The sequence below is a fragment of the Cottoperca gobio genome, chromosome 21 (assembly GCF_900634415.1).
Source record: "Cottoperca gobio chromosome 21, fCotGob3.1, whole genome shotgun sequence".
Taxonomy (NCBI): Eukaryota; Metazoa; Chordata; class Actinopteri; order Perciformes; family Bovichtidae; genus Cottoperca; species Cottoperca gobio.
The window spans coordinates 20,861,588-20,872,738 of record NC_041375.1 but is presented as its reverse complement, the minus strand read 5'-3'; the positions used below and the strand labels follow the sequence as shown (position 1 = coordinate 20,872,738).

Sequence of the window (11,151 nt, the reverse complement as noted above, 5' to 3'; positions counted from 1 at the left end):
CAAGCGTAATACATATCGACAGCCATTTAAGAAATGTTTCACTTTGATTTCCCTCACGTCACCTCAGCGAGAAGTCGACATGGCTGTCCCCGTGAATGTGCACTGGTTTTACTGGAGTATTTTTAAACCATCTTTGTGTCAACTCAAATTGAAAAAGTGACATGAATTTAAAAAGTGTTGCAATATCCCCACTTTGCATTTTTGAATTAAAGAAGGCAACGTAAAAGTGAATGGGATATTGTTGACTGACAAAAACAAAAACACACATTTGCCATAGAGATATCATTCTGGTCCGTGACTCAAATAAATACAGGTATGTATGCTGAGATGTCCGTATGAAATTTAGATTACATGATCCAAAAGAAAAAGTATATAGCAATGTCAATAAAACATGGCTTTTGATCCTGAAATATGTGAACATTTTACCATTACATCCACTGTCCTGCCTCTACACACTGATTGAGAATGTAAGCAGCAAGTGATTCAGTTAATACAGAGTGATGATCACTGACACAAGGTAATGATTTGACAGTTAACCATCAGCATAGTCATAGCCGACCAATGATCAGAAATCTCCACTCCTTCAAGGATACTCCACGTCAATGCAGAGCATCAGTAGAGAGACAGAGTAATCAGGGAGGGGGCGAAACAAGAGGCGTTCAAGCCGCACATAATATCCAATCAAGGTCAAACTGTAGTGTCACAGAGGTTGCTATGAGATATAGGGTAGGTGACGACGTAAAGAGGCGTTGAGGCTGAAGTTCTCCTTTAGAAGATTTGTTGTTCAAACAGGATCTTCTCAAATCCTTGTGGAGCTGTGTGATAGAAGTCACTAAACTGGCAGTCTAAGATGGCACTGTCATCCACTGGAACAGAAGAAGGGAAAGACAGATTAGAAACTGTAAACACGTCAACCTCTCAAAACAGATTTTTACTACACATTAGCAGCATTTAAAGTAAAATAAATGTTTTCACACCTTTTGACACGGTACATTCAAAAAGGTAAAGTTCATCCCAAAATCAAAAATACATATTTTACAGTATCACCACACATCTGCTCATGGACGAGGCGGCCTCCTCGGCTGAGCGGCAACGTTCGCTAGCTCAGAATGAGCTCAGGAGAGCCTCTCGTCCATGAGTAGAAGCACGCTTCCTTCGCTTCGGTAGGAAGAAAATAGTTCCAACATGAAACAGACTTTTTTTGGCACTTTGAGCACCACAAGCCAAGTGCCAACTGGTTCCATTATAGAGAACACTTCTTCAACACTCTAGATCGATAAATAGCACCACAGTTCTGGACTCCCCCGAAAGCCCTTTTGATACTGATAAAGTCAAATTAAATTGAAGTCATATTTTACTCAGAAGTATAAATATTACAAACAAGCAACCATTACAACATTTTTATTTACAAAGTTATTTGGGTCAAATGCCTTGTAACAGCAGCCTTCTGAACATAATCTCTCAGTATACACGGTTACATTTTGTACATACTGAAATTGGTTATAAATCAGTCCTCAGGTAGAGAAGCTGCTTCACCCCCGGCAGGAAAAACACTCTCCTAAATAAACTGGCACAGAAACTTACACTGGCCTTGTTTTGTTACCGGTTGTCAAACAGAGGCGTGTGTGGTAACAGCAGAGGTGATGTTCGTAGGTCTCATCTCAAAACCAAGTCATCCACTGACCCGTAGACTATGTCGCACCTTTCTGAAGAGCAATTTAAAAACAGAAAGTGGTTCCCCAAAGCAAACTCTGAAATATGTTGTAAATTATATTATAACAAATTTGGTGAAAACTTTACATTTGAGTTGTCCATTAACAGCTTCATGAAATCTTGTAATTTCTATTCAATCTATAATTTTATTTATTTATTTTTAAATGAAAGAATAATAAATTTAAAAAAATATATATATAAAATATTTTTTATATATATATATATATATATATATATATATATATATATATATATATATATTTTATATATATATTTTATATATATATATAATATATATATATATATATATATATATATATATATATATATATATATTTTTTTTTTATATATATATATATATATATATATATATATATATATATATATAAATTAATATAAATATAAATATAAATATATATATATAAATTAATATAAATATAAATATAAATATAAATATAAATATAAATATAAATATATATATATATATCTCTATATCTTCTAGTTCTTGTGGAAAAGTGAGAGTGGAGCCCAGAGTGGAGTTCAGGTTATGTAAATGCTTCCTAGAAAATAGTGAATTAATTGGAACGTTTGAGATTCTATTTATGAAAAGCATCCAGGGTCACTTTCTGATCACATGTTATATTAGTAAGTGTTTTACAATAGAGGGCGTTTACATAAGAAAGGTCAATCAAATGAGTCACTCGTCACAATGTGTTCTGCATTAGTTTTGCTGTGAGACATGAACAGGTAAAACTTCCACTACTGTGGGTTGATTTCAATGAATAGCTCAACATCCACCCGAGAGGAGAAGCCAGTCAATGAAATCCTCCTTTGACCAGAATAAAACCTGCATGTCTTGAACCTCTGTGGCGAGACGGCTCCTTCCTGCTAAAAAGGCTTTGTTTCAATTAGTCCACTTAACTCACTCTTGGATGTGTGGAATTTGTTTCTGGTCAAATCAAAAATAACCTTTTAAGTACAACTAACAGCTCAAAATAAGCAGTGTTCTGTAAAAATGTACAAATACTGCCCTCTAGTGGCAAAACATTGTAACTGACATAATGGTATTTCTGAAAAAGCAGTTTGTCAGTCAATAACATTCACATAAATTTAAAAAAATGAGCCAAATATTATCTCAAGATTTACAAGCCCTGGTAAATTATTCAGCAAATCAAGCCAACAAATAAACTTACCATAAACAACAGGGTATACAGTGCCTCGGATCCCTGAGGCAGGACAATGCATGTTCTTTCCGTTCAGATATAAATTCAGCTCCACGTGGTCGTATGTGATGCCCTGAGGAACACAAACAAGACTGGAATTAATTGCTGAATTGTTGCAAGTAAATGTGATTACACATTTCAACATGGTTTTATTATCAAAAAGAAACATTCACTCGTGTAGCCCTTTTGGGATTTAAAAATACGCTTCAAGACTCTTTCCTGTTTTCAGCCCAAGTCAAGAAGAGCAAAAAGCTTGGGAAAGCTAAAAAATAGCATAAGATCGAAATAAAGTACGTGTGTGTATTATTTGCTTTCCTCTACTTCCTAGATACTAGTTACTAGATCAGGATGGCTTGAGCTTTAATTATCACCTTAAAGTGATGGACATAGACTCTTTGTACAAGCAGAAAACGTATTTGAGACAAAATAAGGACATGACAACACTAAACATATCTGGAAAGCGAAATATATTTTGCACTTACCACAATGTCACCCTCCTGAGGAAGGCTGTTTGCAGGCAGGCGATTCTTCTCTTCATTATTGTGGTACACAGACCCATCATGCCTCAGGACTAGGCTGTTTGTGTCTCTGCCCATAGGCACTTGATTAAGATTCACTTTCTGCGTCGCCACACCTAATCCCCACACACCTGAACACAAAGCACAACACTGAGTTTCTGCTATTTTAACCAGAAAGACTAAACATTTATTTCTATTTATGACAATAAAAAATTAATCAGGAAGATTTGCATACACAGTACATTTGAAGCCGTATGCTAGTAAAAACTGTGGCGCTGGATAAGGGGAGCTTTACTTACTATATGTAAGAAAGGAATACAAATACTGTCTTTGTAAGTGTACAGAAATCCAGCAGTGAACACGCAGTCACAAGATGGTGTAGCTACTAAAAACTGCAGCGTGTCAGTTGCTATAACTGTAACTAAGAATGCACCAGAAAATGTCAATCTGGCAAGAAAAGATGGCAGCATAGGTTTGGAAACAGCTAGAAGCCAAGCTCTTACCAGTGGACTGGATCTTAAACTCAAAATAGCTTTTGTTCTGGTGCAGAGGAGCGTTGGCCAGACAGCCTCCAGTGCCACATATCCTCCGGCCGCTCTTCACAATGACAACATCTGTGCCTGCAAAACAAAGGCAACAACACATCTCGTTTTAAAAACAATTTAGCAACAACTTTCATTGATGATTAATCTTCTGTTAATTAGGCAATTGTTTAGTCTACAACATATCAGACAATGGCCATCACTATTTTACTAGAGCCCAGGATGACAACTTCTGAATGGCTTGTTTTGTAAAACTAACAATCCTAAAATAATTTGGAATCTAAATGTCAGATAAAAGCAGCAAATCCTCACATTCAATAAGCTGGAAACAGAAGGTTTTTAGCAGATGACTTTCTATTTTAAATCTCAGGTTAAGACTATGAAAGGGATCATCCAGTGCACATTTACTGACTTTTCAGATAAGTAGGAGACATATTGTGTCAATCATTAAAACATTTAATATATTTGTAAACTTCTTCTCTCTGGATTTTTTCAATGAGGGAAAAGGAGTAGATGCTTTCATCTTTTTTAATAAGTAATAAAACAAAACACAAGTCATTATTCAAAGCAGATTGTCTTCTTTTAGGCTCATACAAACTAAATATTGTTTTAGGTATTTGGACTTTAAGACATCACGTTTGGCTCTTTGAAGTGGTAATTGCATTTATTTCTTTTGAAGTTTCATCGACTAAATTATTATCAATTAATTGATAATAATCGATATAATAATCATGATAGCCATCAGCCGTGTCTTATGTTCAGCTGCAGGAGCTAAGCAATCAAATATCACGACTCGCCCTAAATGCAACAAATACCAGTAATAATAACCTGGAATTAAATATATTAAAGGGGGATGTTATAACACACAGCAGCATCCACTCCTTGCGAAAAACAAAAACACATTTGAATGAAAAAGGTTACAACACTACAAGCTATCGGTTAGCCATAATGCTAACGGCGGAAGTAGCAACGCATCAAGTCACAACTAGGGATGTTGACATCACCTCGACAGCTCTGACATTTAAAGACTATCTTACTTACCCATGTGGTGAGTATCTAACTGAACTGTAGGCATTTCTTTGAGGGGAATATGCCCCGATCCGCCATCTCCGCAGCAGCCTAGCCAACACGTAAACATCGCGGCCATTCTTGCTACTAGCTAAACATCCGGAAACAAAGTTATACCATCAAACCAAAGAGCGCTTGACGTTAAAACGTCAGACTCCACTAACGTAACATTAACGCAACAGCGACGCACGGCGGCAGAAGCCGGAACTGCATAAGCCCCTGCTACCCAACTGTATCCAATCACAGTGGCTAAGATAGGCAGTTGCTCCTGATGGCATGGAAACAAGGGAAGAAAATCAAGGTCAACATTTCTACACGTGACTAAGTAACTATTGGGTATCGATGTTACATAACCACAAGTGAGAAGAAAGTGAATTTTTGAAATTATATCATATGTTTAGTGGACTGAATTAGTGATACACATTAATAACTAAAGAACATCACCAGGGGCTGAAATGTAAAGTTATGTTGCTGATGTATGATATGGTCTGTCGCTGCCCAGATAATGTACCACTTGTCAGCTCAGTGCGACAGCATCGAAGTTTTCTTTTTATAGTGTATGCAGCTGTGTGCCTTCACTTGCATCTTTTTTTTTAATTAACTGTTTACAGATGCATATTAACAAGTACCCACTCAAGCGACTGAAGTGGGTTAGTGTAAAAACATGTGATGCCAAACTGGGACTAAAACCTAGTTGACAGTTTTTCACGCTGTAATGTTTTGCATAGCAACAGCCCCTCCCCCATCGGACTGCCAGGGATCCTCTGCAAGTTACCCAGCAGGGACAAAAACGTAAACAACCCCAAAGTCCAACGTTAAGCACCCCATAAACTCGAAATATCACTAGCTTTCGTGTGTGTGGCATTATAATACACAGCCAGATGTACCTGTGCGCAAATACAGACGATTCTGTGTATTTGAATTTTCTGTACGCCACTGAAACGGTTAACCGTATACCCGGAAAAGGGCGAAGTCTGCACAGCAACAAGCGCCATGATTGCGTTGCTCTGTGCGTCCCAGCAGCTGGTGAGTGATTCTTTTGGTCCAGTAGTTGCATGTTACTATGCGCTTGCAAAATCTGTCACAGCCCTACTTCAGTACCTTGCCAACACGAGCAACGTTAACGCGAACCCTGCTTGTCGATAATTCGTCGTATTGGATTGGTTAGACGGCGGTAATATAGGGCTCGATTTAGCTAACCACTGTTCTGCTATTCTATAATACAACGCTAGGAGAAAATAGTTTGCGTTTATAGTCTATAGCCTATAAAGTTATTAACGATTTTGACTTATATGCAGTCTCGTTTAGAGTTCATTTCAACGCCAGCTTGTTACAGAAAGACATCAAAAAGCAGGATGTTATTTAACGTTAAATGGTCAAATGGAGACTCTGGCACAGCTCATGCCAGCCTTTTACGCGGGCACAGCGATGCAAGTCAGTTTCACTTTCAGGATGGGAATACTCCACACCCAGCTGGAACATGACTGCAAAAATATGTATCCTTTCTGATGCTATAGCATTTCCAGTGTAACGTATTGCCTGTGCTGCACTATGGCGCAGCATCTCTGTGAGTGTGGGTGCGTGTTATGTAACTGTTGATTTATTGGGTTTTCTTTACTTTAATTAAGCACCGATTTGACGCCTGGATGATGTGTTTACAGGACACCATGGAGCAGCTAGAAGAGGAACTTACGTGCCCAATCTGCTGCGGTCTCTTCGACGACCCTCGGGTTTTGCTGTGCTCACACAGCTTTTGCAAGAAATGCTTGGAGGGACTCTTGGAGGGGAACCGATGTATATCTTACAGAACACCTTTTAAATGCCCCACATGCCGCAAAGAGACCCCTCACAACGGCGCAAACAGCCTGCAGATCAACTACTCGCTCCGCGGAATAGTGGAGAAGTACAGCAAAATACGGGTTATGCCTAAAATGTCTGTTTGTAAACACCACTGCGGCCAGCCTCTAAACATATTTTGCGCCACGGACTTAAATCTAATTTGTGGGTTTTGCGCAACAACAGATGACCACAAAGGGCATAAATTCTGCTCCTTGGAGGAGGCATATGAGCGAGAGAAGAAGGCGTATGATGAGCTGCTTCGCGGGGTGGAGAGCTGGCAGAGCGCAGACATCCTGTCCTGCCTGGAGACACTACAAGCCAGTAAGAAAAAGGCGCTTCAGTCTGTCACCAAGGACGCAGAAAAGGTAACAGACTATTTCGACAAACTCATCAGTACCATTGAATGCAAAAAGAACGAGATCCTCTCCGATTTTGAAACACTGAAGCTGGTGGTGATGCAAGCATACGACCCAGAGATCACCAAGCTGAGCGCGGCGATAGAGGAGCATAGACGGGCGCTCAGCATCGCGGAGTCTTTCCGGAGCGTCGCCGACCCCCTGTGCTTTCTGCAGCAGATGCAGGAGTTTCGGGAGAAGTTTAAGATCCTTAAGGGGACTCCACTGCCCTCTCTGAAAGACACGGACGTCGGTCCCCTTGTGCGCAATTTCGATGTTAAAAAGTGGGACTCACTGAGGATCAGAGAAGTGGACCAGATCTCAGTCCCCCACGAGAATGGCTCATACCGAGAGGGGGGCTCACGGATGGCAGCGCCAAAATGGATCACCTTATTTATGAGTTTGTTACTGCCAACACTGCTCCTGCTGCAGCCGCACAACCTCGCAGCCTACGTGCCCTCGCAGGTTGAACCGCTTCTCACTGCTGCTTCCTCGCACTTTACCCACACGGGTGTGTACCTGCGGGAAATGACTGACATGTACACACGTTTATTGGGTGCAGGTCAGGAATGTATCGTGAACCTAATTGACTCTATATACGGTCAGCTTTATTCGCAGTTATAAGTTATTTTAATTTACAGTCAGTGGCATCTGTGCCGTGCACTCACAGCGACGACGTGTTATCAAAGTGACCCGTGACGTGCGTTTAACTAGTGACAGATTCCACCTGAACATATGGAAACACTTTTACCATGTCTTTAATTTTTTGGCCAAGCTCCAACCTCAATGAAGCCATATAATCAAACCTTAATGCACAGAGGTTGTAGACTACATTTACATCAGATATACGCTATCGATGTGCACTTATTTTCGTTTCTTTTAAATACCATATGACACTATGACACAATTAAACTTGTCCAAGATGATCTTGATAAATAAAACTGTGCAATTTAAGTCACTTCCATGTTTGTTTTTCATTTAGTGCGACGTGCCAAATCCGCCAACAATTTATAGACTCAATAGAGCCTGTGAATTAAGCAAGTGTGTAATAAAATAAATACACAGAGTGTTATCTGTGGCCTCTTCCCTGCAGAGCGCGTCTGCACAGCAGTGATGCTGCAACCTCTTCAAGGTTACAAACGTTGCATAACAGGGCCCGTGTGAAATATACACCAGGCTGCAGACACAGTGAAGGAGGGGGAAAAGAACATCGTCCTATGTGTATGATGTTTCCATGAAACCTCCAAACTGTACAGCTGTATTTCCCCCATCATTGATAGCAAAACGTAACCAAACCACACGATTTGGTTACTGCCTGCTGGTCAGTCACATTTTTTCTAGATGAAGATATATTTGCGGAGACTCACTCGTTGCATGACTTGCCCGGTTTATAAAGTCAGACATCTGCAGCCTGTTAAGTTTAGAGTGCAGTTTAGGCCTATTTTCTTCTAAGCATCCAAATTTGTAAAAAGATAAATCTGATTTGTAAAGCCTAAAATCAAACTGCAATTATGTGGGATAATGGGAGTTAGGCTATACAACATATTTCAAATTCAGGGCAGGATGTGAGATTTTTGGCTTATCACCAAACATGGTCTTAAATGGAGAAATATAACAGGCCAGTGCCAAAGGACAAACAGTGAATTGCGCATTGATCATGTGTCCTTCTATTCATTTATTCTCCTGAGTCGATCTGCATTTTGGTAAATAAATAAATAAATCCTAAAATCAGACCACAAAGTGAATCCGTGATGTCAGCACTGACCATAATTCAGGATGTACGTCATGGCACGCATGTATATATGTATATATATATATATATATATATATATATATATATATATATATATATAGCCTTCTGTTGCCAGGCAAATATAGCATGAAAATAAATGGACCACTCTACATTAATATTTTAATTGTCACGGCACGCAAATTCAAATATAGCCTGAAAAGCGTTAACTCAATCCAAATTAAGACAAAAATATTTTAACTGAGACTTTGGTGAAAGATTACCGTAAAGCCAGGTCGCATGGTCAGCCACTTTATATCACAAATTGGGCCCATGGTGAGGGTTAATAAAAACTCAACTTCAAGTCAACATCTATTTTAACAATCCAGATGACTAAATATCCAGATAAGTTCCAACTCAATGTGTTTGATCACATCACTGAATAAGGTCCCACACACTTTGACCCTTTTACACCGATGGTGTGTGATGGGGATTAAAGTGAAGACATTATATTATTCCTATTTAACAATCCCTTTCCCTTTTAAAAAAAATATATTAATTGTACACTTGTGTATTTAGCAAATACAGTACAAAGCGCAAACACAACAGACGTGCTATTCTACAATTATACAGTTAATTAAAAAATAAGCACTACCAAAATAAAAGCTGCTAAATGTGTATAAAAAGTCACATCAGCAAAAAGAAACGTGAAGCTGAACAGGTGAAAGATAAAATGTGGAATTTCACGCCGTACATCAAGACTGCGGTGTTTTTATAAAGTCTAAATAGTCAGACATACATATATGATATTTAAATAACTACACATAGAAAAGAGTACAATAATTTAATAATTTTCAAAATAAAAGGTTATAAATTACTTTGATGTAGTTAATATTTACACCTATGATTTACACACACATAGAGGTCCATCTCGCAGATATGCCAATACTTAACCAATGCATATTATCATATAAAAAGGTTTATAATCTTTCAAATATATTAGATGTGAATACTTCTCCATTTGAAAAAGAAATACACGCTTCATCTCTTAGGAAAATAAGTTTTCATAAAAAGCGCACACATCTTTCTCGCTCTTATAATTTTGAATAAATCCCCCCTTTGTCAAATACCCTAATTCCAGATAATGTATAATTATAGTTGTAAAAACAAATACGATAATTCAGAATCATTCAAAAAGAAAAAAGGCCGACAAGGCCAAATGCAAGACATCTTCGTTTACTCAGTGGACGGCAATGTATTACCGGGCTTTACACCATGTTATCAGAAAAGACCCATAATCACCAAAAAACAACGATATAAAGTTATTAAGACACATTCATTTAATTCAGATTATGTTTTCATTCAAAGCAAGATTTGGTCCGTGCGATTTTGTAAAGAGCGTAACCTTTAATCTGATTTATTTTACCGCACAAGTTCACATAAACCTGTGGTGTAAAATGTTTAAAAACGCCAGATTAAATCAACGCATGCCACATATTAAAAGGCATGTTAAACAAAATCAATTGTTATTTTTATTAGGTAAATCTGATTCGAGATGATCGTCATTTGATATCCTGGGTCAGCAGAGATGCCCGCATTACGCGCGCATCCAACGCCACAAAATGGAGGATTTTAAGCCATGTTGAGACATCACATCATTCGTTACACAACTGCAGTGAGCATCGGAATATATCATATTGTTTGTGCACAATGCAGTCATAATACACAATAATGTCCTTTTGTTATAAGCGAGACCACAGATCATAAAGACCGTCTGAGCTTAAATGAGCATTTTCATAATAAAAAAATATCAACTTTCTAAAAACCGAATGTATTTTTGATATATTAAAAAAATAAAATCCGGTTTGTACCCTCAAACAGTTTAAGAATTGTAATAATTTAAATCCGCAGAAAATCTGTGTGCTCATGAAGAACAGGCCGACATCCCAGCGCTGCAGCAGGCCGTCATGTGAGGTCTTCTCTGTGAATGGCGTTAAATAAAGTCCTACGAGAGGTTTTCAGTGTCAGTTTAACTTTTAGTATAACTTTAATAAAATCCTAATATTCTGTGTGACCAGAATTCTGTTAAACAACAAGTTTGGTCAAATCACAATGCAGACAAAA

The 11,151-nt window shown here is 38.2% G+C and overlaps 2 protein-coding genes across 6 annotated transcripts; one reads left to right on the top strand and one right to left on the bottom strand.

The window, feature by feature from the left end:
- On the bottom strand, positions 1-6,084 carry spryd7b (SPRY domain containing 7b). Of its 2 annotated transcripts, none has more exons than XM_029459294.1 (6): positions 5,952-6,074; positions 5,038-5,155; positions 3,958-4,074; positions 3,419-3,585; positions 2,907-3,009; positions 1-866 (listed from the first exon to the last, which is right to left on the bottom strand). In XM_029459294.1, the coding sequence occupies exons 1-6, from the start codon at positions 6,057-6,059 to the stop codon at positions 769-771; spliced, it is 711 nt and encodes a 236-aa protein (XP_029315154.1). In that variant the 5' UTR covers positions 6,060-6,074; the 3' UTR covers positions 1-768. The 2 variants fall into 2 exon arrangements, with proteins under 2 accessions (XP_029315154.1, XP_029315155.1); XM_029459295.1 differs by lacking the exon at positions 1-866 and adding an exon at positions 912-1,706 and having other exon boundaries at positions 5,952-6,084.
- Positions 5,321-8,364, top strand: trim13 (tripartite motif containing 13). Of its 4 annotated transcripts, none has more exons than XM_029459291.1 (2): positions 5,321-5,365; positions 6,726-8,364. In XM_029459291.1, the coding sequence occupies exons 1-2, from the start codon at positions 5,336-5,338 to the stop codon at positions 7,920-7,922; spliced, it is 1,227 nt and encodes a 408-aa protein (XP_029315151.1). In that variant the 5' UTR covers positions 5,321-5,335; the 3' UTR covers positions 7,923-8,364. The 4 variants fall into 4 exon arrangements, with proteins under 4 accessions (XP_029315151.1, XP_029315150.1, XP_029315153.1 ...); XM_029459290.1 differs by lacking the exon at positions 5,321-5,365 and adding an exon at positions 5,959-6,090; XM_029459293.1 differs by lacking the exon at positions 5,321-5,365 and adding an exon at positions 6,104-6,631.
- The last annotated feature ends 2,787 nt before the right edge of the window (positions 8,365-11,151 follow it).

What these genes read in the sequence shown, in the direction of transcription:
- trim13 (XM_029459290.1), top strand. Translation starts at nt 6,058, where the DNA reads ATGATTGCGTTGCTCTGTGCGTCCCAGCAGCTG. An exon ending in TCTGTGCGTCCCAGCAGCTG is followed by an intron (nt 6,091 to 6,725) that starts GTGAGTGATTCT and finishes ATGTGTTTACAG; the next exon opens with GACACCATGGAGCAGCTAGA.
- spryd7b (XM_029459294.1), bottom strand. Translation starts at nt 6,059, where the DNA reads ATGGCGCTTGTTGCTGTGCAGACTTCGCCCTTTTCCGGGTATACGGTT. An exon ending in GTTTAAGATCCAGTCCACTG is followed by an intron (nt 3,586 to 3,957) that starts GTAAGAGCTTGG and finishes CTTTGTGTTCAG; the next exon opens with GTGTGTGGGGATTAGGTGTG. An exon ending in TGTATACCCTGTTGTTTATG is followed by an intron (nt 867 to 2,906) that starts GTAAGTTTATTT and finishes CTTCTGTTCCAG; the next exon opens with TGGATGACAGTGCCATCTTA.